The 26,785-nt window shown below is 49.3% G+C and overlaps 2 protein-coding genes across 2 annotated transcripts in view; one reads left to right on the top strand and one right to left on the bottom strand.

Annotated features, from left to right (window-relative positions):
- Positions 1–10,609, top strand: part of CTPS1 (CTP synthase 1) — a 38,788-nt gene extending 28,179 nt beyond the window's left edge. Inside the window, exons 11-17 of the mRNA XM_007952711.2 lie at positions 110–172; positions 2,391–2,434; positions 5,204–5,300; positions 8,766–8,821; positions 8,921–9,017; positions 9,554–9,698; positions 10,525–10,609. Of these exons, the coding sequence (XP_007950902.1) occupies positions 110–172; positions 2,391–2,434; positions 5,204–5,300; positions 8,766–8,821; positions 8,921–9,017; positions 9,554–9,698; positions 10,525–10,609 (587 nt within the window). The remainder of the gene's footprint in view (positions 1–109; positions 173–2,390; positions 2,435–5,203; positions 5,301–8,765; positions 8,822–8,920; positions 9,018–9,553; positions 9,699–10,524) is intronic.
- A 6,578-nt stretch (positions 10,610–17,187) lies between these two features.
- On the bottom strand, positions 17,188–21,805 carry SLFNL1 (schlafen like 1). Its single transcript, XM_042782520.1, has 4 exons — positions 21,248–21,805; positions 18,427–18,771; positions 18,022–18,165; positions 17,188–17,310 (listed from the first exon to the last, which is right to left on the bottom strand). The coding sequence occupies exons 1-4, from the start codon at positions 21,803–21,805 to the stop codon at positions 17,188–17,190; spliced, it is 1,170 nt and encodes a 389-aa protein (XP_042638454.1).
- Between the last annotated feature and the right edge of the window lie 4,980 nt (positions 21,806–26,785).

Here is a 26,785-nt window from a genome sequence, read left to right on the forward strand (position 1 = left end):
GCGATTGTAGTTCTGTGAACAAATGGGCCACGAAGTCCACAGCAGCCTGGTAAGAAACGTGGGAACTGTCTTTTCAGTGGTTCACTGATTTTTCTCCTCTGCTTGGAAGGTGTGTGCTTAGGAATGCAGCTGGCAGTGGTTGAGTTCTCAAGAAATGTGCTGGGATGGCAAGGTAAGTGTCCCTTTAAAAGTTTGTGACTAATAGATCACCATATGGTCCACTGTATGAGACCACTCTATGTTTTCACATACGTTTTGCCTGGAAGCGTGGGAAGGAAGCCTGTTCTACATTAGGCATTGTGACCAGTGGAGGGGAAGAGGCCTGGTTTCTCAGTGCCTTGCTGGGTACAGGATGGGGTGGAGGGTAGTAATGGGGGAAGGGGCTACTGTGTTTACAGCCCCTTAAAGCTAATAGGACAGAAAGGAGGAGCCAAGCATGCGGCCCAGCTTTCTGCCCCGGAATCACTGTGGGCTCTGCAGCTGTCAAACCTGGGCTTAAATTCAGACTTCAAAGAAAGTGATAATTGGGTGACTTGAAGCAAATTAAAAGGAGCTCTGGTAGTGCAGTGCCTAAAGCATTTGACTGCTAACCAGAAGGTTGGCAGTTCAAACCCATCAGCCACTCTGCAGAAGGCCAACTGGGCAATGTACTTCCCTAAAGATTTACTGCCTTAGAAACCCAATGGGGGTTGCTGTGAGTTGGTTTGGTTTTTTGTTTTAGTTTTTTTGGGCCTTTTATTATTTTTTATTCCCCCTCTCTTAATATTTTATTGTGCTTTTGGTGAAAGTTTACACAGCAAGTTAGATTCCCATTTGACAATTTCCACACAAATTGTTCAGGGACATTAGTTAATTTTTCACAATGTGTCAGCATTCTGTTTATTATGTTCCATTTCCAGTACTCTAGTTGCCCTGCCCCCTTATCTTCTCTGGGCCCTTTTTTGTTCCCCCTTATAAAACGAGGCTAACAATAGCACCTAATTCACCTGACTGTATAAAAGTAAGTGAAATAATTCATGTAAATTAGTCCTCAGCACCCTGACAGGCATATACGAGCTGCTCTATAATGCCAGCTCTTCACACAGCGATGACTTAGTGTCTCTGTGTTCTCTCGGTTGACTGGACTCGGCGGGGCAGTTTCTTTCCTTCCCATGGTGTGTCTGTGATCACTCCTGCCCTCCGTTCGGCCAGGGACCTCGAGCTGGTCTTCCTGTGCAGCAGGTTATCATTTGCTAGTTCAGCCCAAGCTTTTTCACAACATGGTGGCAGGCTTCCAAAATGACCAACCCAACACACAAGCAAGTCACATGGCTAAACCCACAGTCAGTGTGGACAGGGACTGCACAGGTGTGTGCTTCGTGGGCCCACTGATGTTACCATCTGCCACAGCCCCTTTGTTCTTTTTAGCCTCACTAGCAAATGCTGGATTTTCAGAGAGATCTTGTAAGTTCTAAGAAAAATAAACAAAGCAACCAGAAGGAATATACTGGCTTTACAAAGTGCAGGTGATTCTCATATGGTCGGCTTGCTGTTAGGGCTGGGTTCCCATTTTGCATTTTTTCTGCGGATTAACCATGAGGGGACAGTACCTCCATTTAGCAGCATGTCCTTTGGTCTCTGGCTTCTTAGCTCCTGGCAGGTACTGTCTTACCACCCACCACCCAAGAGCTAGACTTCTGGGCACCCTGGGCCCTTCCCAGCCATGATGCCCCTGCCTTACACTCAGGTTCCCAAATCGGTGAGTGATCTGGGGATGAATGTGCCCTTCGTTTGTGACTTGGCTCTAACTCAGGCCAGGAGGGGAGCCGTCCTACCATTCACAAAGAAAGAAGCAGGCACCGGTACAGGAAATTGGTTCTTTTCCGGTTAGCCTTTCGTGGTTTTACTTATGGTTAGATGGTAAATCAGTAAAGAATGGAAAAGTTACTTGGATTTTGAAATCAGTTTGTTTCTGATTTTACTATCAAACAAGGCACGTGAATAAGGCAACCTCTTGGATGCTGAGGATGAAAGAAATACAGATGAAATAGTACTTGCCCATCTTGGAGAGAGAGTCTGAGACAAAAAGTGAAAAAATTAAGACAGTAATAGAAGATCTGTCACAAAGGTGCATTACCTAAATAAAGATGATTGGGTTATGCCCTTGGGTTTGGTTTCCCCATTTTGCACTGTTTGACTTCCCAGGGAGATACCAATTCAGTAGGAACAACTGACCTGAGTTTGTGTGTTGAGTATTTCAAGTCTTAAAAATGCTGCCCCTAGTTTTTGTTCTAATCATTGTATGATTTTAAACTGAGGAGGGAAGCTGTGATTTAGAGCTTAGGAATGAAACTATTGAATAATGTTTTGTTTCTAACTATTTTCCTAACACAAGTATTTTGACTTTTCAGATGCCAATTCTACGGAGTTTGACCCTAAGACAAGTCACCCTGTGGTGAGTCAAGTGTTTGAATCTCGGTATGACTTAGAAACTGTGCAAGGGCCATTTATGGAAGTGATTGTGTGGTTAGACAGGAAAGGAGGCCACTTGGAACCATCCCAGAAGAACCCTGAAGTTTGCTCATTTAGGCTTACTGGACAGGAAGAACTTTTATTTTCCATCATATAATTTTTCAGTACTCTTCCCACATGCCACAGAAACTTTAAGAGGGATATGATCATAGCCAACTAGGGGGATTCCGATTAAAGTAATTGTCCATCCCAGCTCCTCTCAGCTCCCAGGAGCGCTTTGTAATAATACTGGTATGAAACACTTATATAAGCACTTACATGTCCACTTATACGTGTCTGTGCTATACAGACGACACAACCTTTATTGCTGAAAGTGAAGATGACTTGAAGCACTTAACTTGTGACAGTCTGCTTCTATAAAGATTACAGCCTGCAGTATGGATTACACCTCAACATAAAGAAAATGAAAATCCTCATAACTGGACTAATAAGCAGCATCACAATAAATGGAGAAAGATTAAAGTTGTCAGAGATTTCATATTATTTGGTTCCATAGTCAGCACCCATGGAAGCAACAGTGAGGAAATCAGATGACGTATTGCATGGGGCAAATCAGCTGCAAAAGATCTTTTTAAAGTGCTGAAGAGCAAAGATGTCTCTTTGAAGACCAAGCTATGGTGTTTTCAGTAGCCTCATATGCAGTGAAAGCTGGACAGTGAATAAGGAAGACCGAAGAAGAGTTGATACTTTTGAGTTGTGTTGGCGAAGAATGCTGAAAGTACCATGGACTGCCAGAAGAATGAATAAATCTTTCCTGGAAGAAGTGCAGCTGGAATGCTGCTTGGAAGCACAGATGGCCAGACATGGTCTCACCTACTCATATTGTCAGAAGGGACCATTCCTTGGAGAAGGATATCATGTTTCACAAAGAGGAGGGTCAGGGTAAGACCCGCAACAAGATGGACGGACACAGTGGCTGCAGCAGTGGGCCCAGGTATAGCAAGAATTGTGAGGCTGGTCAGGACAGAGCAGTGTTTTGTTCTGTTGTACACAGTGTCACTGTGAGCAAGGGCCGACTCAGCAGCACCTAATGTGTGCGTGTGTGTGTGTATATATGTGCAAGGCACTGTTCTCTTCACTTTTTTAATATTAATTCATATAATCTCAACAACCTTAGGAGATAGGGATATTTTTAAGAGACTGCTGGAATGTAATACTGATTTGTTGAACGGTAACCAAAGCTTTTCTGGACAGGCCTCCTTGCCGCAGTGGTACAAATGGTTAAGTGCTCGATTACTAGATGAGAGTTTGGAGTTCATCCCACCCAGAGGAGACTCAGAAGACAGGCCTGGCAATCTGCTTCTGAAAGGTCATGGCCTTGAAAACTCTCTGGAGCAGTTCTGTTGTGCACACATGGAGTCCTCATGAGTCTGTAGTGATCTGATGACAACTAACAGCAACAACATAAACAAACACAAAAAACCCAAACTTCTTACCATCAACTCACTTCTGACCCTTAGTGACCCTATAGGACAGAATAGAACCACCCCGTAGGGTTTCCAAGGCTGTAAATGTTTATACAAATAGACTGTCACATCTTTTGCCCATGGAGGAGCTGATAGGTTCGAACCATGGGCCTTTCTGTTCGCAGCTGAGTGCCTAACCACTGTGCTACCAGGGCTCCTTCAACAGCAACATACTTTGTGTTTAATCTGCTAGAGGAGTGTGGCCTTGCTCAGCCTGCTGGGTTGGTAAGGCTCATGGGAGAAGGGACAATGTCATTATTCAATTCTGAATTATTAGCCCAGGGATGACAGACATGTAGAGAGCATTTAGTTTTTTTCAGCATTCAATAAATATCACTTGGGACTGTTTTTGATAGTAAGGACACTGTAATAAAACAGGGAGGTTCTTGATCTCACAGAACTTTAGCAGCATCAGGGTGTATCTGCTGGGCTTTGAGAATACTAAGACTTTCAGAGGAGGAAAGTATTGGCATTTATGTGTGGCTCCTTGAGGTGGGGGTGGGGGGAAGCAGGACACAGAGCAGGTCCGTAAAGTCAGCAGGTGCTTGGAGGAGCACTGGCATGTGAGGGGAGCTGGAGCACAGTTGCTGGAATACCATGGCCCACCTACTCCTTCAGTCGTCCCTTCCATAGATGTTTGCCAAGCTCCTGCTGGCTGCTAGCCTGCTCCACAGCCAACCCGAGATGAACATCCTTGCCTTTGAGCAGCTCATCATCTAGTGGAGGAGACAGACATGTTATAGTGTAACATACATAGTGTTATACTGGAGGCACAAGCGGCTGACAGACATAGCTGCTGACTGAGAGGTTAGTGGTTCAAGTCCACGCAGAAGTGCCTTGGAAGAACGGCCTGGTAATCTACTTCCAGAAAACCAGCCATTGAAGACCCTATAGAGTTGAGTTCTACTGTGACACACAGAGTCACCATGAGTCTGAATCAACTCAAAGGCAATTGGTTAGTTTTAGACTCCTTCTACTGTACAGTGTTGAGGGAGCTGTGTCCAGTTCTGCAGACCCTGATGACAGACTGATGAAATGTGAATCCTCTACCCAGCAAAGGTTTAAACATGACAATGGGGGGCAGTGTCTCTTGTGACAAAGTATCTAACATAAGGAAAGGCTGGGAAATAGATCCCCTCTCTGGCTTAGATTGTTCGACGAGGCAGTCTGTCTCATCACACAAGCAGAGTTTGGTTGTTCCATGTTTGTCTTCTGAATACCTCCAGGTCATAGACATGCCAGAACACAATCCTGGGCAGATGGGCGGAACGATGAGGCTGGGCAAGAGGAGGACCCTGTTCCAGACCAAGAACTCAGTCATGAGTAAGAGCTGCCTCATGCCAGCCTGGACCTTCAGCTCAGCACATCTGGGACTCCTGTCTCGGTGATGCTGTGGCTCTGAAGGGCCAGGCTGGCTTTTTTGGTTTTGTTCTTGCTTGTAAAGTTCTTTTTATTCCCTTATATTATTGCTCTTTTATTTTTTTCATTGTGATTTGGGTGAAAGTTTACAGAGCAAATTTCCTTTCCATACAGCAGTTCACATATACTTTGTCTCGTGACATTGACTACAATTTACCACAATGCCACAGCTCCCCTCCCACTTCCTCCTGATAGTTACCTCTTCCCTGTGTCCATCCCTCCATGCACTCCTGCCCCCTGAGCTATCTCCTAGTGCATTAGCAGCCCTTCTTTCTCCCATGATTGTTCTCTCCAAGGAGTATATCTGCTGCAGGTAAATATTCAACTCGTATGCCTGTCTTTTGTTTGGCTGGAAACCACAGGTGTGGGTTCAATTCCAGACCTGAAGGGCAGCTAGGGGCCATAGTCTCAGCGGTTCCACCAGGCTCTATCAGACCAGCATACCTGGTCCCCCCCCCCTTTTTTCCCCCCCAAATGATTTTGAGTTTTCCACATTGTTCTCCCTCTCTATCCAGGATCTCCTACATAGATCCCCCTCTGAGTGGTTGACAGTGGTAGCCGGGCACCATCTAGCTCTTCTGGTCTCATAGTCATATAGGCTGAGGACTGCATGGTGTACCAGTCACTAGGACTATTTATTTCCATGAATTTTGGTTTTCTTCATTCTTCTTTGCTCTGGGTGAGGAGAGACCCATTGTTGCATCTAGATGGCTTCTGAGCTTTTAAGATTCCAGTCACTACCCGCCAAAGTAGGAGGTGGAACAATGTTTTGTGTAGTATGTTACGCCAATTGAGTTTGATGTCCCCTGTGACCATGGTCCCAAGCCCACAGGTCCAACTACTCGGTCCCTCTGGGTAGCTGGCTGTGACAAAGAAGTGACTACAACCTTGTCCCTTGTCAGCTCTACTATATACCTGGGAATTCTTACAGAACATACACATACACTTGTAGAACCATTGTCTGCCAACCTTATACGTGGTCATGGGCACACTCCCACCTGCATAGACCTACCTAAGCATTCCTCCTGTCCACCCATCTATCCACCCGTATACCCCGTTTGCCTTCACTGACAGTGCAGTACTATGTGTGCAAAAGGGTTTGTCTTGGTTGTCTGTACCTCCCATCTCTATGTCTTCCTTTTCCTCAGTGCCACTATGTTTATCACTCACATTTGGTACATTGCCCTTCCCGTCACCCAAATCAATACTCATCTCTACCTATCTAACAGTGTTCCCTCCCCTCCCCTCCTACCCCTGGTAACCAACAAAGAAAATTTCCTTCCGTAGATAAACCTTTCCTTGACTTTTACAATTACGGACTAATACAATATTTGCCCTTCTGTGACTGACTTATTTCACTCAGCATAGTGTCCTCCAAGTTCATCCACGTTATGCGGTGTTTTGCACATTCTAGGTTATTCTTTAGGGTTGCATAGTATTCCATTGTGTGTATGTACCATAGTTTGGTTATCCATTCCTCAGTTGATGGACACCTGGGTTGTTTCCATCTTTTGGCTATTGTAAATAGTGCTGCAATGAACATGGGTGTGCATATGTTTGTTCTTGTCATGGCTCTCACTTCTTTAGGACCTGTACCTAGTAATGGAATGGCTGAATCAAATGGTATTTCTAATTCTAACTTTTTAAGGAATTGCCATACTGCTTTCCACAGTGGTTGTACCATTTTACAGTCCCACCGGCAGTGTTTGAGAGTCGCAATCTCTCCACATCCTCGCCAGCATTTCTTATTTTCTGTCTTGTTGAACTTTGCTACCAGTGCTGGTGCAAGATGGTATCTCATTGTTGTTTTGATTTGCATCTCTCTAATGGCTAATGATTGTGAGTATTTCTTCATATATTTGTTGACTGCCTGAATATCCTTGGTGAAGTGTCTATTCATGTCTTCTGCCCATTTTTTAATTGGATTGTTTGTCTTTTTGTTTATTGAGGTGTTGGAGTTTTCTATAAATTTTAGAGATAAGTCCCTTGTCAGATATGTCATTGCCAGATATTTTTCCCAATCTGTAGGTTTCCTTTTGACTCTTTTGGAGAGGTCTTTGGAAGCACATAAAAATTTAATTTTGAGAAGCTCCCATTCATCTAGTTTCTCTTATGCTGTTTGTGCATTTTTGGGTTATGCTTGATAGTCTATTTATGCCATATATTAGGGCTCTTATTGCTCTTTTAGAGTGCACTGTGATAGATAGGCAGAGCAGCTATGTGGGTCTGGAAAAGATAACTGGCTATGCAGACAGGGACCTGGGGCACTTGATTATGGACAATTTACTATAGTGAGGCAGTTAGGTTAAATTCATTGTAATCTGTTACTTCGTTATACTAGTAGGTTGAACTGTTTGAAATTGCTGATATGTGATCGTATCCATCCCAAAACATGGCAATGTCATATGGGTCCCATCTAAATAGATTTTATTATAACAGTGTACTAATGCTCACTGCCATTGAGCCAGTTCTGACTCGTAGCGGCCCCTATTGGACTTCCAAGGTGGTAAATCTTTATTGAAGTAGATTGCTCAGTCTTGTGTCCGTGGAGTGGCTGGTGGGTTTGAACCACCAACATTATGGTTAGCAGTCAGATGTCTTAGGCACTATGCCACCAGAGCTCCTTCAGTATACTAATAAGTGCTAAAATTATAGAGCAAATTGGAGGAGGAAAATATTTAAGAAAACTATTCTATTAGCCAGATTTTTTTTCTTGCCCACTGGGAAATTCTACCTTAGTCTGCCAGCAGTCAGCCCTGTGTCTGTTTAGGGGCTTCGTAGCAGCATCGTTTGAGAATCGCTTGAGTAGTTGATCTTCGAGTCCTGACATTTTCAACTCTAATGCTCTTTGGTTTGGAGCTGTCACCAGGTGACTGACTGAGTCAGTAAAGCAGCCCGTGTGCAGCTGCAGTGCTCGGTCACCCATAGCTACCTGCCACCTTTGATGGCTGTGAGGCACTGGGGCCTGAACTGCAAGGACCTGGCCCTGAGGGTCATCTGTGTAGCTCTTAAAATGTCTGCCTTCCCAGGTCCCTCTCAGGGTTTCGGCTTTTTGGTCCACTCTAATTTGTTTTCCAAAGCAGTTTCCAGCAGAACAGTGCTTTGTACTTTAGTGATCATGTGTTTGAGGGTGGGGGGGAAAAGTGTGTGTCTGTTACCACTTTCCTTAGAGTGCTCCGGAGGAGTCAGAAGCTCAAGAATTAGTCTAAACTGTGCTGTAAAAGCTGGTGATGTGGTTGGTAGGACAATCATGGAAGTAGCCTTCACAATGGCTGGCTGTTAGATGATAAAACAAAGAGTGGGAAGCAGGGTGTGGTTGTGAACATGTTATGTGATAAAATTAAAGTTCATCACCTGCTTGTTTGCCAGGAAAGCTCTACGGAGATCCGGAATTCTTGGAGGAGAGGCACCGCCACAGATTTGAGGTGAGGATTGAGCCTTGTGACCTTTAAAAGGTTCTTTCTGTTACTCTGGAAACTCAGTAAGCTAAGAGGTCAGCACAATTATTTTTCATACTTCAACAGGTAAATCCAGTCTTGAAAAAGTGTTTGGAAGAGCAAGGCTTGAAGTTTGTTGGCCAGGATGTTGAAGGAGAGAGAATGGAAATTGTGGAGTTGGAAGGTGATTACTTGGGCAGTTGTATTTAATGGAAAATGTAGCGAGTTATCTTGGCACATGGGGAAATACAAGAATGTAAGGTGTTGTCCGTGACCTGACAGAATTAGGAAGCAGCACTGTCTTGTGAGGAGTATGGCCTTGGTGTCTGGAGTCTGGGGTTCATCCTTGTACCATGGTTTTCCTTGGCAGTTGTTCAACCTCTGGGTCTCAGTTTCTCATTCTGAAATGAAAGGGTGGATTTGGTATGAAGCCCCTTCAAACCTCATAGGAACTGCGTGACCTAGTCCTTTAGAAGTCATGGGAGCTAGGGAAGCAGGGAATGGGGACTGTGAGAGGAGACCCTTTGGCTGGAGGAAAAGGTGTAAGTCTCTTGGTATTTTGGGGTGACCTTTTACCTAGATCCAAATTAAGAAGTTATTTTTGAATAATTTAGGATTGATTGATGAAAATAGGAAAATTTAACAAGATTGTCTTCATGCTAGTTACTTTCTGTGTATAACATTCATAATGGAGCTGTTCCTTTTGAATTTCTGTTTCAGATCATCCTTTTTTTGTTGGGGTTCAGTACCACCCTGAGTTCCTGTCCAGACCTATCAAGCCTTCCCCGCCCTACTTTGGCCTCCTCCTGGCCTCTGTAGGGAGGCTCCCACATTTCCTCCAGAAAGGCTGCCGGCTCTCGCCCAGGTGGGGGTCACTGGTTACTCAGTCACCAGCTTCTCATCTTCTCCAGTCCTTTAAAAAACCAAAACCCAAACCCACTGCCCTTGTTGATTCCAACTCATAATGACCCTGTAGGACAGAGCAGAACTTCTCCCTACGGTTTCCCAGGCTGTAAATCTTTACAGAAGCAGGCTATATCTTTCTCCCACAGAATGGCTAGTGGGTTCGAACCACCGACCTTCTGGTTAGCAGCCGAGTGCTTAACCACTATTCCACGAGGGCTTCTTTCAGTCCATTGTCATGAGGAATCACATGACCATTAATGAGAAAAGCCCTGGGAACCCAGAAGTCGTTCCTACAGAGGGTCCTTGGGCAGCATGTCATGTGATCCTCCTCTCATTTACACGTGTGTGTCCGTTGCGAGGCTTTACTCAGGCTGCTGCTGTGCCGCCCCTGCCTCTCCCGCCCTGGGCTGATGGGCCAGGTGTCCCTCCTGCAGCATCTGGGTTCCCCAGGTGCTGGCCTGATCACATGACCCCGCGGCCCATGCTAGGGGCTGTGGTTTTTCCCAGGGTGTGGATCCTACCCTGTTGCTACCTTTAATGGAAGCCAGTTACTTTCTCTGAGTTGGTGGTTAGGGAATCATGATTGAAGTTTAAATTGAATGTGTATCTTTAGTAATTAGAAGAAAATCCCCCTACAGCCTCATGCTAACTATGTAATGTAGTAAGGAGTCTTTCTAATCCTGCTGTGTACAGACAGTGGTCCTTGGAGTAATAATGGTGGCTACAAGGACAGGGAAGTAGAGTTTTTGGTGGGAGACAATGAATAAACCATGTGACTTCTACAGGGACACCTACAGCGACAGGAGTGGAAGCAGTTCCCCTGACTCTGAAATCACTGAACTGAAATTTCCATCAATAAATCATGACTGAATCTGGTAACGTAAGTGATATTTTTTAAGCTTTTAGTATTGTTTCTTTAAGTGGTGGCAACATATGCGGATTACAAGGTAATCATAGAAGTTTAATTCTGAAAGTTGATAACTAAAGTGGCATCAGATGAGTGACATGCACCCCCCCCATTGGGAGTGAGGGGAGAGGACCCCTCCTCTAACTTACATTGCACCTTCACGCCAGGGACTCTGGTGAGGGAGGACACCAGTCACTGGGAAGTTTGTTTTCTCGACTGATTTGTACTGTTGCCTCGTTTCCTGATTGCTACATGCTGGTGCCAGTCTAATCAGTTCTAGGGGAGCTAGATTCTTTGACCCTTGTTATTTTACTTGGCCATAAACTTGAAAGATTCTGAAGGAAGTGACAAGGGTGACATGGCGTTTGTCATTTTTGCAAAGCCTCAGGTTTTCATCAGAAAGCGTTTTAAACCTGATACTGCTTATAAAGTGTCTGTTGGTTGCTGTTTATTCTGTAAATCCTTCAAAATCCAAACAATCACTGAACCGACTTCTCTATAGTGACAAAACTTAACCCACTGCCATCGAGTTGATTGCAACTCATAGTGACATTTTAGGACAGAGTAGAACTGCCCTCTGCGGTATCAAGGCTGTAAATCTTTATGGAAGCAGACTGCCACATCTTTCTCCCACGGAGTGGCTGGTTGAACCACCACCTTTAGGTTAGCTGCCCAAATGCTTTAAACCATGGTGCCACCAGAGCTCCTTTTATAGTGACAGGGTTTATAAATTTGTAATGTGCAGTAACTAGGCAGTGCCAGGAGTTGTAGCAAATCTTACTAAGATGAACTGATTGGATAGTGTCAGCAGAAGATAAGTGTCTGCTGGTGAGGGCATCCAAAGGGAGTTGGGGTGTCAGGCAGGAGTCTGTGGGCTCTGAAAGAACCACGTTTATGGGTGTGGCCTCACAGTGTGGGAGGTTAAACCACAGGTAAAACATTACTGTCCCAAGGCATGAGCAGTACACACGTTGCTGTGGAGTTGATTCTGACTTATAACGACTCTATAGGGCAGAGTAGAACTGCCCCATCAAGTTTCCAAGGCTGTCGTCTTTATGGAGGTAGACCACTGCCCCACCAGGGCTCTTTTTGGGTACGTAGGCCTCCGTGAGGGAGCTCTGGTAGCACAGTGCCTAAGGCCCTTGACTGCTAACCATAATTTTGGCTGGAGGTTCAAACCCACCAGCCACTCCTCGGGAGGAAGGTTGGGCAATCTGCTTCCATAGTGATACCGCCTCAGAAACCCAAGGAGGGGTCGCTATGAGTTGGGTCCAACTGGACAGCAAATAACAACAACAACAGGCCTCGTGAATCCCGCACACCTTGCTCCACCCACCCTCGGGCCTCTTACTGTGCTGCTGTGTGCTACGTGCTCACACGATCGACATGTTTTCCCTTCTGCCTTGTGATTAGCCACTGGGCCCGGGATAACCTTACGTGGGTAGGAGACGTAGGTTAGTATCAGGAGGAAGACACTGGTTGCTTACTCTTGAGCCAGGTAAGCATGTCACTAAATGAACTCACTAATCCCCTTGACCAGATAGTTAGTTATTGCAGATATTTGATAGTCTAAGCAACTGATACAAAGAGAAAGGAAACATTAACAGTAAGGGAATCAGTTACTTGGTTGATAATATGGGAATTCTAACTGCCTCACTAGGTAGAGAGTGCCTGTCGGTGGCACTGTTAAGAGCTGGGTGTGTGGGAAGAGAAGCCTGTGTGAGGGCGGAGGCAGGCGCTGAGTAAGATCTTGAGAGTGTGTGCGCTTAGGTAGGAATCCAGCTTTAGCTTCTGCTTAATTCACACAAGGTTTCACTCCTGTTCATCAGCAAAAAGCAGGAATAGTTTCCCCGGCAGCTGACTGTAACTCCTAATATTTCTACCTTAACAGACATCACATAATTACTAAAATGTTTTTTATTTTTTCAAACAGGGGTGATTCTTCAAGAGAATCTTCGAACTTTATTAGTTTACAGCTTTGATTTTACACTCAGCTTTTGACACTTCCTTTAAATTATGTTTTTATTAAAATTATTTTATTATGGGGGAAAAGGTATTTGGAAAAACTTTGTTACTTGCATGTCCATCATGTGTGCTGACTCCTGCGCGGGGCACTGCCTGTTGACAACTGTACTGTGCGGTTCTTGAGCTTTTGAGACGGGCAGCAACAGGTCTGGAAGGGAGCTGATGATGGACAGGGGCTGGTGGAGCACCCCCTCGATCGCCATGTTTCTCCATCTACCTCGCGTCATTGTGGATTCGAGTGCATTTCCCTTTGATGCCTGGGCCATTATGAAAGGCGTGCCACGTGGACGGCAAGATATACTTAGCTAGTACTTAGAACACTTTGGTGCTGGTGACTTGAGGGCATTGCTTGCCACCAAGAAGAGTGAAACCAGAGTCAAAATCTTGACGCTGCCCTGAGCTGTGGGGACGTTAGTGCCAACTGTGGCTGGTATTTGTCCAAAGGGACAGTCACTTTGATGTTGCATGAAATGGCAAGAAGTCAATTCCTCTCTGAAGTGTAATTTTAAACCCCATGCCTCGGGCCTCGCTTCCTTTTCCTGGGGCTGGGAGACACTCCTTGCATCAAGGGGTTGCTTTAAAAAAGAACAAAGAATCTTTGGGAAACAGCCTCTAAAACCCTCCTATCTTATATAGACAGCTTTGGCTTGAGGGGACGTCTTTCTTCCAGGATGGTGTTACTGCAATTGAAATGCAACGTGGAAAACTATTTTCTTAGTGTGATGTCACAATAGGCACAGCTATATGCCTACTATGTTCTGGCTGGCCTTAATGTATGCTAACTTAAGTAATAAATAACGCAGAACAAGAAACATGGTTGGTTTTCATTCTCTTTGGGTCACTGGCTAGATGGAAAAGTCTGAGCACGATGTGTAGCCGTGTGTAGTCACCTGAGCTCTTGGGCCCAAGTGCTCCTCCAGGTGGGCAGCCTTCAGTGAGCAATCGTTTGTTTAAAAACTCAGAGAGAAGCCTGTCTAATAGGAACCAGAATTTTCCAAAAAGGCTTCAAATAGAGGTTCTTGAAATAAAATGAGAGATGAAAAGTCCTGGGTGTTGGGTATGCTGCTTGGCCTTGAATGGCAGGGAAAGAATGGGCATTTACTAAATATTCATTAGGGAGGCCCTTCCTTTGTATGGCCCTGGATTTGGGTACCTCATCCAGGTAGCCAGAGAGCAGTGGACTGAAGATTGTATCTTAACCAGCAGGATTGCTCTCAGCACTGGCTCTTCCTTCATCCCTGGCCTTCTGAGTGCCAGCCCAGCAGCAAAACTCCAAGATGATTTTTCTTTCTCCGAAGTGAAATTAGTGCTCTTGGATCCGTACTCCTTATCAGGTTTTGGTGACGCTGGCACTTACTCATGCCCTAACCACTGAGCACACCTACTTAGGGGTGAGCAGGGTTCTCTGCAAAGGGGTCTGTCTGAGGTAGAGGCTCAGATCTCAAACTGGGCTTCCATATCTGCTCTCTCTGTCTACCCCTTCTCCCTGGAGACCGAAGTAGTGTGAGGAGATAGACTGAAGTGTGCTCCATGGAACCCCAGTCCAGTGAAATGCCCTGTTGGACAAGTTCCATGGTCTCCCAATGCTTCAGACCCTCGATTTGGGAGGCGCTGGGATTGCTTCATTCAGCAAGTATTGACTGGATGTCTGCCACTGTGCTTAGTGCTCAGCAGCCTTTACTGCATTGAAATTGGACACTGGGGACTGAGGAGGAAAAACGTTTTCTCTTTCTCACGATTTGGCTCAGCTCCTACATCAGAGAGATCCAGAAAAGAAGTGGGCTCCCCTTATTTTTCCACTCACTAGCCCAAGGCCACCATCACCCTGAAGGCCCAGGGTGTCCTTTGTCCACCTCCCATTCCGCATATGTTTACAATAAAACATCCTCAGTTACACAAAGATCTTCAAGTGTGTCTTGGCTCTTTGTGGCTAATTTGGGATAGTGCTAGCCTCTTTTCCCACCTGGTGGTCCCATCAGACAGTCTTCAGTCATTTCTTTTTTTACAGAAAAAAAAAAAAAAAAACTTCCCCAGAGTGAATGCTAGGCCCAGTGGTGCCAGGAGCCTCCCTACAACAGTGTGCATTTGCTTGGGTGTGGCTGAGGTTTGAAAAGCCTCTGGCCATCCATGTTCCCACCACGCCTTTAAGAGAGCCTCAGCAGACTCTGGGGCGTAGTGCCTCAGGCACTTGACTGCTAACCAGAAGGCTGGCTGTTCAAACCCATCACCCCCTCCTCAGAAGGAAGGTTGGGCAATCTACTTCCATAGTGATACTGCCTCAGAAACCCAAGGAGGGGTTGCTGTGAGTCAGGTTCAACTCAACAGCACATAACAACAACAGCTGACTAACTCTTTTCTGCTGGCAAGTTACAGATCCTTTCTGAGCAAAGGGACCCCATGTGGTTCTCCAGAGCTTGCCACCCTGGCTGTAGCCCAGTGTGGACTAACCAGTGCTCAGAGGCCTCTCCTTGGTGGGCAGGAAACAGGCAGAACTCCTGAGTCCTTACAACAAAGACCTCACTCAAGTGATGGGGGCAGCCTCGCAGCTGCAGTCCGGAGCAGCTGAACTAAAGCACAGCCTCTTCCTGCCTGTGTAGAAACTGACTGTTGGCCTGAGGATGGCTGAGGTCCCATTTCCCCTCCCACCAGGGAGGCCTGGCCTAGCAGCTAGTGAGAAGTGCTCGGGAGTGCCCACTCTGACTTCTTGAGCAATGTGTCCTTTGTTTATGTGGTTCTCAAACAGCCTTTGAAAAACGTCTGTCAAGCCCTGTGGTTATTGACAGTGGGGTAGCTGACTGGGGTGAGTGACAGGAATTTATAATCTGTTGTGAGACATACATCCGTTCTCACAGTTGGCCCCTGGAACCCGCGTGAGTGATGTCCAAGTCAGAGGCTGTATCCTGTTTGATAAGTAGCAAAAACAAGCCTCAGAAAAGTTGTAATTGACCCCGTAGATGTCACCTCACTGGTGAATGGAGGGGCTGGGGTTCCAGAGCTGGTATCTTCTCTATCTACTACTCCCTGCAGCCCAGGAGGGTGTGAGGGGATTAACTGAAGTGGGCTGCACGGAACCCCAGCCCTGTGCAATGCCCTGTTCAACAAGGTGCCATGATTTCTTGTTGCCTCAGACCCAAATGCAGGAGCAGCCATGATTGCTTCATTCTGAAAATACTGATAGGGTGTCTACCACATGCCTGGCCTATGGTTGTCAAAATATACCAGTTTTAGGTTCTGAAGACGGATTGGTGAACAAAGCTGATTAAAAGCCCCCATCCCCTGGAACATGCATTCTGCTGAGAGGAAACAGACTAAAGCTACAGCATGTTAGGTGGTGACAAGTGCTATGGAGAAAAAAAGATGGAAGCAGGAAAGGGAGAAGTGGAGGCTCTGGGGACGGGGGTGTAATTTAAAATAGGGTGGTTAGGTGAGTTGAACATGGATTTGAAGGACGAAAGAGGAAATGAGCCCTGCAGGTGGGGGGTGGGTAGTGGGGCGGCAGCCAGTCAAAGGCCCTGAGGCAGGAGCTCCTGAAACCAAGGTGGTCAGTGGCTGGAGCGGCCTAAACAAGGGGCAGACAGGAGCTGAGGTCAGGTGAGCCAGGTTGTGGAGAAGATACCATTGTTTTGGCCTCTGCTCTTGATGAAATGGGATCTTTTAGAGGGCTCTGAGCACTCGTGTGGCATGATTGGACTTTGGTTTTAATATTATCTCTGGCTCTGCTGGTGGAGATAGCAGGCAAAAGACCAGGGCAGGAATTCTTCCCAGTGGTGGGGCCACCACCATCCCCTGCTGTTTTGTTCACCACCACCACTGCCCTCTGAAGTAGACATTATCCTCATAGGTGAGGAACTGAAGCAAAGAGGAGTAGCAGTGTGCTCCAAGGCACCCGGTCCTTAAGGCCGAGGTGGACTTGCACTGCCCCCTGCACTCAGGTACACTGACACGGTGCTTACAACCCAGCTGCACGGAACAGGCTGGCCAAGCGACCTCAAGAACCATTCTTGCCCCAGGGGCATATGCTTTATTAAGGAGCTTTGACAATCAGGTTCCAGCAAGCCAGGGACATGGGCTGCAGGGTGGCCTCTTTGCCCTGTAACCACAGTCACTGAATGTGCCTTGCTTGCTGTGGAAGATGCCAGATGCTTTTCTAGTTCTGTCTAGTCAACTGGAGTCTTAGATCTCAGCCCAGTCAAAACTCACATTTTTGGGAGAGGGACGGCCCCTTATAGCTCAGTCCTAGGGTAGCTCTGGGCAAGTTCTTTCTGTAAGTGAAGGGTCCATGGGGATCATGGTAAGAGCAATTTCTTAGCCACGCAGACCTAGCTGTGCTCAGGACTGAAGTCCCGTGGGGCTGGTCCAAGCACCCATGTGCAGGAGGAGAGGAAGGGAACACTAGGAGCAGCCCTTCCTCCCTGGTCAGCCCAAATGGTGTCTGCTGGCAGGACTCGGGTGCGAGTTGGAAGTGCAGCCTCTCCTGGGCAGAGTACTGGCCTCTCCGGCCCTGGCTCACGGTGCCTCACAGAACACAGCAGGTGCAGGAGGCCAGCCAGTGCTGCTTCAGCTGCTGTTGGAGCTGCTCCCTCTCCACTGTCAACACCTTCACCTTCTCCTCCAGCTTGCCCAGTTCTGCCCTCCATTTCTGAAGGGACATTGGAGAAGCAGAAATGTCCAGGCTGACCTCTCAGGCCTGTCCATCCCCCCAGCCCCACAGGAGCCTGATGGGCCTTGTTCACAGCCATTGGGCAACATGTTGGCACTGTGAGGTGGGGAAGCCAAGTCAGGTCACCTGACAAGTTGGCTTTGGGGTCTTGAGGGAGGCTGCCTGATGTGAGGGTCCTACCAGCATCCCATCCCCTGGATGGACCCATCCTCTGCAGCCTCACCAAGTGCCGGGGGCAGCCAGGCCCTTTCCTTGTCAGCCCCTTACCCCTCTCTGCTTTGCCACCACTTGATGTTTCCTTCCTGAGGTTTTTCATTGCCACCTCTAAGAAGAAGCACCTAGTCCTCCAGGTCTTGTAACTTCAAAATAGTCCAACCTTCCCCCTCCTTCCAGACACTCAAGAATTGAATGCCTTAATCCCTAAGCCAGGGAGGGAGGGGTATTCCAGGCACCGTGGAAGGTGGGCTATAGATGTTCGAGGGTACGCTCAGGGCCTGGCCCTCAACCCCCAGGCATGGGGCAGTGGGCCATAGAATGTACTGGGTAGTTTTAATCCACTTCCTCTGGAGTCCTCGGTGGGTGCTAGAGGACTATGGGAAATAGTGGCTTGCTGGGAACTGCCCAGCAAGCTGTTGAAGGGGCCTGCGGTTAGCATGGCTCCCATTTGCCCTCCATGCCCGGCCTCGTTACCTGCCTACACCAATCCTGGATGGCGCTGCCGGAGAGTGGGCCCTGGATGCTCCCATCGCGGCGTAGGAACACTTCTCCCTGGTCGGTTTCGTAGAGTTGCGGCTCGCTCTGGGCCTTGGGTTCGTGCACGCGCAATCGGATCACCTTGGTGAGGGGAATATGAAGGCAAGAGCTGTGCTTGTGGGTGCCACGCTGCACAGTTTGCAGCCCCAAATCCATGGCTGCCTCATAGGGCAGGGTGCCTTCCAGCCTCTTCGGCCCTCCTTCTCCCCACTTCCCTTTGCCACTCTCCTGGGCCATCATTGCTCAGCTCCGGGCTTCGCAGAATAGATGGCCCTGTCATTGGTTAAGGGATGACAGATGGCAAAACTGAAACCTAGAAACGTTGCTGTCCCGCAGGCTCACCTTCAGGGGGACACTGGTGACTGAGGTGCTGATAACAGGGATGAAAGTGAGGGTGTAGGCGTCAGGGAAGACCTGGGGCTTGAAGCCCTGTAGGATGGCGTCCACCAGCAGGCGCACGCGGTCCTCGTCGTGGTGGCTGCAGCTGATGCCCTGAACCAGGCCGCTGTCCTCAACGCCCACGAACAGGTTGCCGCCTTCGCTATTGAGGAAGGCGCACACGTAGCGCCGCACGTGGTGCTTGAGCGCCAGGCTCAGGTACTCTCCGCTGCCGCGCTTGAACTCCACGTTGCGCGTCTCGCTGCCCAGGAAAGCGCCCTGGAAGAGCCTCTCCTGGCCCAGGATCTCCTGATGCACGATGGCACTGTCCGAGAGCGAGCCGCTGGGGTGGTGGTGGTGGTGGTCCCTAAGCCCCTGAGAGGCCCAGGATGGGCTGGGTGGGCTCTCTGCACGGGGGGCCATTGACCTGCCACTGTAGTCCTGGTTGGCTCCTGGGCTGGGGCTGGGGCTCAGGCAGCTGTCTCCCTCCTGTGAGAGGGAGGAGGCGATCAACAGCGAATGTGAGGGGCTGGGCAAGAGTCAGCCCTTGCCTAGGTGGTGTGGGGGCCAGACTGCTAGAGCCCCAACAGCCTCCCGATGCTCCCTCTGGCTGAAGGGCCAGATGCTGCCCTCCCTTCATGCCAGCCAATGCTGGCAACCTCTGGAGGGCCCCAGGCATCAGCTGGGTCAAGGACTCAGATCCTTCCCCTGCCCACCCGGCCTGCTACAAGCTAGGTGACTGTGGGACTTGTTCCCAGCTGTGAACTGGGACATCTGTAGATCAATCTTTTCGCACTTGGGTTGTGGGTAGACCTCTGAGGGCCAAGGCAGGCTCATTCCAGGAGGTCTAATCTCCCTGGAACCCTTGTTCATCATAGTTTTCCTGACTATTGTCAAGTCCTGATTTTTTCCCTCTGTCCCTCCAAGTCCCTTTCCTGGGCTCTCCTCTGTGTGTTAGAGGACTGTGGACATGAGCATCCTCATGGCCACTTCCCTAATCTGAGCCTCATCAGTTGGCCCATGGATGGCCATGTCAGCCGCTCACTGGTCTCCTTGCCTCCAGGCTCTTTCTCCCCAACCCATCCTCACTGAGCCCAAATGCAAGTCAGATCAAGTCATTCTCTACAGCTTTCTGTGGCTCCTGGCTCCTGCAGGCCTCCCTAATCGCCTCATAGGGCTGGGTGCCCAGCATGCATGGCCATGGAGATGAAGGGCACATCCCCACAGGCCCTGCAGCTCCCCGAGAAGGCAGACGGATCATCCTTAGAAACAAAACCCCTCCAAACAGGACATCGGGCACGCAGGTCTGTTTAGTTCTGCAATAGTTGAAACACCATGGCATTTTCATCTCCCCAAAGAGAAAACTAAGATCTACTGTCTCAGGGGGTTACCCACCACAACCACCGCAAGGTGACTAGCCCTCTCAACTCCTCAAATGCTACCCTTTTAGCCCTGCTCTGCCTTGGTCTCACAGCCCTGCCCGCCCTGGCCCCAGCTGTCTTCTTCAGTGCCCCCTGCAGCTATGGGCCTGAGCTCCAGGAACACCTGCTGGCTTGCCCTTTGAGAACCAAAGGAACCTGGCTGTTCCTATGCAGGTGCATTCCTGTCTCCAGTGTCTTTCCCCACGGAGTGCCTGCCTGTCAGATTCCCTGAGTCCCAGCTTGTATTTACTTCCCTTGTTAATCTGTCACTGTGGAGCCTCCTGTCTCCTGCCTTGGGTTGAGGCAGCCACCTAGCTAGGGGCTTTGTAAACTGGCTGGCTTTGCTTACCAATGAGGCTCCCTTGTGAGGGCAGGGCCCTACCTTTGACCTCTGCCTCGTTGTCTAGGACAGGTGGACCTGGTTTTTGGCAAATGAGTGAGTGAGGTGGGCCAAGGAGAAAATCAGGGCCCCTGTGTGCCCAGGCGCAGAGACAGGGATGCAAAGGGACCTAGGGACAATTCCCACACTTAGGCCTTTCACAAGAGGGGTGGCTTCATACATGCTTCCAAGACTGGAGGTAGACCCTCAGAGTTAGTGATTATGATAGTTTTAAGTTTGTGTGTCAACTTGGCTGGGCCTGGTTGAGTGGCTGGGCAGCTGGAGGTAGTTATTCCCCGTGGTGAGATTGGTAATTGACTCCATGGTGGAATCTACTGGAGCAGCTGAGTAGCTGCTTTAGGGATGTGATCTGCTTCCAGTGTATAAGAAGACAGCTTTGAGGAAGGTCTCTGGCATTTTGGCAGGCTTGAACCCTGTATGTGGCAGTCTTCATTCAGTAGCCTGCCATGCTCTGCTGATCTTGGGACTTTGAAAGCATTTGAATCAATGGCCTGCTGTATGGTTTGGTAATATCGGGACTGTGCCTTTTCACTTGTTGACCTTGGGCTTGTCAGCCTCAGCAGCCAGCAGCTGAGTTAAGAGATGCCTCCAGTTTCAGTGGGCCAGGAGCAAGAGGCAGAGCTGAAGCCCAAGGCCAAGGGGCTTTCATCCAGGCCCTAAAGCCTGGCACTTTGAACTCAAGACTTGTAGCCTCCAGAACTGTAAGAAAATACACTCCTGCTTGTTAAGGCCATCCCATTTGTGGTATATTCCTGTCAGAGTGGCACTAGGGAACCAAAACACTGACCCTCTGGGTGGATGCCTGCCCCACCAGCTTCAGGCCACAGTTATTTGAGTAGCAGCCCCCAACTTTGTAGATGTGTCCCCAGCTCCTCCAAGACACCCCTCCACGCCCACCCAGGCTTCTCCCCTGGGGGAGGTTTTGGGGCTCTAGGGCCTGGTGCCCTGGGGAAGGCCCACGCACCTCTCTGCGGCGGGAGGGCTTCCGGCCCTCACTCACCACCAGCTCCTTTCCTCGGGCTGCCAGCTCCTTGAAGATCAGGTGCTTCTCTGCGGCAACCTGCAGGCGTGAGGTGAGCGAGGCCAGGGTGGCCTTGGGGATGGTCACCTGCACCACTGCATAGGCCTTCTGCGGCCGCCTCACCACCTCAATGTGTTCTCGCGCCACAGGCACCTCGAGCCTCTCCAGGGTGTCTCGTAGCAGGCAGGTGAGCACTGGCACAGAGAACTGGGGGTTCAGGTGGTGAACGTAGAGCGTGTGCATGGTGGGGGCTGCCTCAGGGTCTGCATCCTCAAGCAGAGGCAGCTTGCCCAGGGGCTCCAGCACTTGTGTTTCGATGGTCTCTTCCTGGGGGTCTTTGGAGGGGTTTCCCTTGGAAGGCATTCTGCAATTCCTCACTGCTGGCTGCTGCTCCTCCTGGGGCCTTGAGTTCTCAGCTGGGCCCAGAACCTCGCAGGGGGATTTAGGGGGTGGTGGGGCTCCTGAAAGGCTCACAGATTGGTAGGGGGTGGGCAGGGCCATGAAGGGATGGGGAGAGCAGAGGACCAGCAGGAAGTGGCTGGCCACCTACCCAAGGCCTAGAACAGGAAAGACAACAGTCATGCAGGTCTTCACCAATAAACACAGCATGTGGCCTTGCCCCTCCATGCCACAGAGGGGAAGACTGAGGCCTACAGGGGAGGCCATATGCCCAAAGAGCTAGAGGTTGAGGGGACCAAACTCAGGTCTTTCAGGGCCCCACTAGTATTCTTTCAAAAGCCCCAGAGACCTTGTCTTCCCTCTCCAACCCGCCCCTCTCCACAGGCTCACCCACCTAGGTGCCCTCAATGTTTCCTGCCCACCAGAAGATGACTGTTCCCTCTAGGGACCACAGAAACCTTTTAAAGAGGGCCTTTTGGAAAGGAGGCCTTAAGCCCACTTCTGGGGGAGGATTGGCCAGAGGCCCCATTGCTGCTTCTCCCTGGCTGACCTGCAAACCAGCCTGAGCTCAGCAGAGGCTCTGAGCATCAGGGCCAAGCAGAACACTAAGGTTTTTGGCACGCTGATGAACGCTAAGGCTGATCCCAGGAAGAATGGCCTCAAGCACATATACATACAATTCTAGGAGACTCAAGGACCCAGTTTAATAACCTCTAGTCAGCTCCCACAGGAGAAACACTGTGGCTGAGGAAGTAGGCGGGGCCTGTTCAGACCTGTGTGATCTCATGCCAGGCAACAATGCCTTCTTGGCTAGCCTCAAGCAGGGAGGATGAGGGAAGTCCTAAGGAAAATTCCTCCTCCATGGCCCGAATCTCCCACTCAGCCTGAGCAGATAGCTTACCCATTCAGAGCTCACACAGCTTGACCCTGGGGATTCCTCTGGGCAGGTCCTCAAATCTGTGGCTGAAGATATACACCCTTCCCCTGCCCCGTTTCTCTAGGCCACCCCTCTCGGCCACTGCCTAGTCCAAAGTCCCATCTCCCCTTTGGCTACCAATCCCAGGCAATCTGCTTCCGTAAAGATTATAGCCAAGCAAACCCTATGACAGTTCTACTGTGTCACATGGAGTCACTGAGCCGGAATCAACCCAACAGCACCCTACAACAGGCTCCCCTGGCACCGGTGGGCCCAGCTGCCCTAGGACGCATCAGAGTGCGCAGGGCTGGTTCCAGGGCTCCCCTAGCCGCAGGCCGCCTCTGTGCCTGGGATAGAAGATGTTGTCTGGAAGATCCCTGAGGAATAGATCAAGCATGCCATCACCTTTGGAGGACAGGATTGTGACCTGCTAGTCTGACAGGGACTAAAGACATGAGTGACACACAAGCCTCAGTGCAGAAATCTCTTCTTGGGGAGGACCCTCTCACAGTGAGATGTAAGGTAGGTACTTTCCCACACTACTTGTGGACATCGTGTGTGTGTGTGTGTGTGTAGTCCAAAGGCAGATGCTTCTGACTGGGAAAGGCATTGGCTGACAGTACGGAGCAGGCTGCCTTCCTTCTGGGCAGCCATTATGGAGATGCTACTGAATTTTGTTTTCTTTAAGGACTGACATAGAAGCTTGGGTGGGGAACTTGAGAAAGGAGACTATGCCCCAAATACGGCAATGTGAGGCTTTGGGGAGAGCTAGTGAGCAGGGCCCTCCACAGGGGCCTCGTCAAGGCCCAGTGGGTGCTGTGACATCCGAGGGCCAGGGTGACATTCTCCTTTCCTGTTCTCCCTCCCCAGCCTTGTGTTAGCTGTGCTTTGAGGGCAGAAGTTTCAAGAGACCTGGCGGGAGGTGACTGGGGAGAGAGCCTGCAGCACTAGTTAGAAGGCAGAGAGGCCAACTAAATCTGGGCGGGCATTCTTTGTGGAGGGAGGGCAGGCACCCAGCAGACTGCAGTCTGGGTCGGGGCTGGACTTAGTCAAGGGAAAGGTCTCCCTGAAAGCCTAGAGAGCCTCCTCTGATTTGGTTACTACTGGGCTGGATGAGTGAAAATCTTGGGCATAAAAGAGCTACAGGGCGGGCTGCACTCATTTCCCACCCTCCCCTCCTCAGGGGATATCATCTCCTGGCCCCCTCCCCTTGAGTTCAGCTCTTCTTGATCTTCTCAGGGTGCAAAGCCTCACACTAGGTGCTGTCGGCCCAGTAGGCTCATTTCCTGGGCTCGTACGGCACCTGCTATCCTGTCAGCTGTCTCCAGATGACTCATCTCTGAGAACTGCAGAATGGTGGTTCCTCAGGTTCTCCCCGCCCCCAGCCCCCAGCACAAGAGCCCTCTTCTCCTTCATACCTTCCTTGATTCTGCCATCCCTGAGCCACTCTCACAGCAGTTGTACAACTGAGGCCACAGATACGTTGAGACAGGTTAACCCTGTGAGTTGTAGAGAAAACAGCTGGCAGGAGAAGGCACTGACAGGACACATGCGAACCTAACGAGGCATCCTCCCCCTTGATCTAGAGGCCTTGCTATCGGGCAGCTGTTCTGCATGAAATTTCCTAAGTTGGTTTAACTGGGAAAACTTCCCCCATTCTCACTGGAAATTTTTTTAAACCATTCTGTTACGTTTTTCTCTGGGATCTTTGACAGCCATAAGTGAGCTGAACATCAGTTCAGCTTTTCTCGTGGGGGCAAAAATTGCCTTTCATTTTAAGTGCTAAATTATAAAATATTCTAAATACAGAAATGCATTGCAATCCAGCTGGGTTATGTGCATTCCTCAGGCTTTGTAACAGAACTATCAGGGCCCTGCAGGGAGCTCGGTGTGTGTGGCAAGCAGCTCTTTAGTCCTCTCACTTGGCGTCTGTGACCTTATTCACAAGCCTCATTTGGCATTTGAGAAAAAAATCCTTGGATTTATGATTCTTTAATGAATGCAAGGAGGGGCCCGAAGATGAGGCAGAGGGAGGTGGCGGAAATGCCTCTTATGTTATCTGGAGAATGGACATTGAATGCCCCTCCCCAGTGTCCACTTATGAAACCACATTAAGGATGTGTGTCTCTGGGATCCTGGCCAAGGGGGGAGGGACAGAGAGGGGGAATGAGCTCAGGGATTCTACTGCTGTTATGTGAGGACAAGGATGCCAGAGAGGAGTGGACTCCCCAGAGGAGTTCTGTGGACATGGCCTGGCACCCGTGCCACTGCAGCCTCACTCTTGAGCCGAGTCAGCATTTCCTCAGGCCTGAATGAGCCCTTTCTTTGCATACCACCACCAACCCTTTCAGAGCCCGGCCACCCACAGGGTATCTGCTATTTGAGTGACTCTGGCCTAGGATCTGTATGTACATGGTACCTTTTGGCTGTTGGCCTCTGGGACAATCTGCAATAACTTTGCTATCAGAGGTACAGACACACAGCTCTGATGCATAGTTGCAGTTGTTCCTGGGTTCAAAGTTTGAGGCAGTGGAGCTTCCCTGGAGTGTGGTGGCAGGGCCAGATCCAACGATTTGAACTATTAGAGTCAGAAGGCTGCAAAAAGCTGAGGGACAAGGGGAGGAGTGTCTGGATTCTCCTGGACAAGAAGGCTTTCGACATTTTGAGCTTTGCTTGTAAGAAGGGGCAGTGATCCAAGGAGGGCAAGTCATCTTTAGGCTTTTCCCCAGGAGGGACTATGGCACCTGGTGTGGTGGTTATGTTTTTGTGTCAACTTGGCTGGGCCTGGTTGAGTGGCTGGGCAGCTGGTGGTAGTTATTCCCCATGATGAGCCTGGCAATCAACTCCATGGTGGAATCTACTAGGAGCAGCTGAGTAGCTGCCTTTGGGATGTGGTCTACTTCCTGTACATAAGAAGCCTCTAGCCTATGGCACCCTTGGACCCTGCATGTAGCCGTGTCGTTGCTCAGCAGCCTGCTATGCTCTGCCGATCTTGGGACTTAAGTTAATGGCCTGCTGTGTGGTGTAGTAACATCGGGACTGTGCCTTTTTACTTGTCAACCTTGGGGCTTCTCAGCCTCAACAGCCAGTAGCTGTCTGAGTGAAGAAATGCCTCTAGCTCCAGTGGGCCGGGAGCAGGAGGCAGAGCTGGACCTCAAGGTTGAGGGGCTTTTATCTAGCCCCTAGAGCCTGGCATTTTGAACTTGGACTTAAAGCCTCCAAATTGTAAGAATAAACTCCTGTTTGTTAAGGCCATCCCATCTGTGGTATATTCTTGTCAGAGCAGCACTAGGTCACCAGGACACGTGGTGGGAGGGCAGGAACAACATATCCACTCGGCCACCAGTCCACATCCCAGAGAAAGATCTTGGGGAGCTCCACAGAGACACCAACGTAGAATGTTCTTCCACTCCTGCTCAGGGCAAATGGCTGGGGCAATGGAGGTGGAGTGGAGAGGAGAGTGGCCAAAAGGCAGGAAAGGCTACAGTTGTGGAGGGGCAGAGGGTTCCAGAAAAACGCCCAGTCCTTTCCTGGATTCAGCCCCAAGTGATGGCCTAACTCTTCTGTTTTCCCTTGGAAGCCCCTGGCTTTGTCCGCCTGTGCTCCTCAGCACTGGAGTCAGTGTGCTCTCCGTGTCATGCTGTTGAAGGTGGGCATGTCCCCCCAGTCCCACTTTCCCAAACACCTTCTCACCACAGGGGCTGCTCGACTGTTGCAGTCAATGGAGGTCTCTCATGTGGGCACCAGGCTTGCCTGAGGACAGTTTAGCTTTTTTTGATGTCTCTAGGTCACTATTAAGGACCCCTGGTGGCACACAATTAAAAAGCACAGCTATTTACTCCAAGTCTGGTGGCTAGAACCCACCCAGTGGCTGTGTGGGAGAAAGACGTGGTGATCTGCTCCCATAAAGAAAACCCTATAGGGTGTTTCTGCTTTGTCACATGAAGTTGTTATGCAATGAAAATTGACTTGATGGTGTCCAACAACACAACAGGTCACTATTAGGAGACTTGGTTTTGTGAAACAATTTCAAAACCAGAGAATTTTGTTTTTGTTTGCTTTTTCTTAAATAACATTCATTTTGACCTCAGAGGGTAGGGCAGTATGAGTAAAAGGTTAGCAAACGCTTTCCCCTCCTGCATGGGAATTTCTTTGGTTACCACCTT

Source organism: Orycteropus afer, unplaced genomic scaffold (genome assembly GCF_000298275.1).
Source record: "Orycteropus afer afer isolate SDZICR_OR568_19922 unplaced genomic scaffold, OryAfe1.0 scaffold00355, whole genome shotgun sequence".
NCBI classification, from domain to species: Eukaryota; Metazoa; Chordata; class Mammalia; order Tubulidentata; family Orycteropodidae; genus Orycteropus; species Orycteropus afer.

Excerpts from the sequence above, each read along its gene's own strand:
- SLFNL1 (XM_042782520.1), bottom strand. The coding sequence starts at position 21,805 with ATGGCCCTGCCCACCCCCTACCAATCTGTGAGCCTTTCAGGAGCCCCA. Across the intron at positions 18,166-18,426 it reads TCACCAGTGTCCCCCTGAAG|GTGATCCGATTGCGCGTGCA; the intron begins GTGAGCCTGCGG and ends CCCCTCACCAAG. Across the intron at positions 17,311-18,021 it reads TCCAGGATTGGTGTAGGCAG|AAATGGAGGGCAGAACTGGG; the intron begins GTAACGAGGCCG and ends ATGTCCCTTCAG.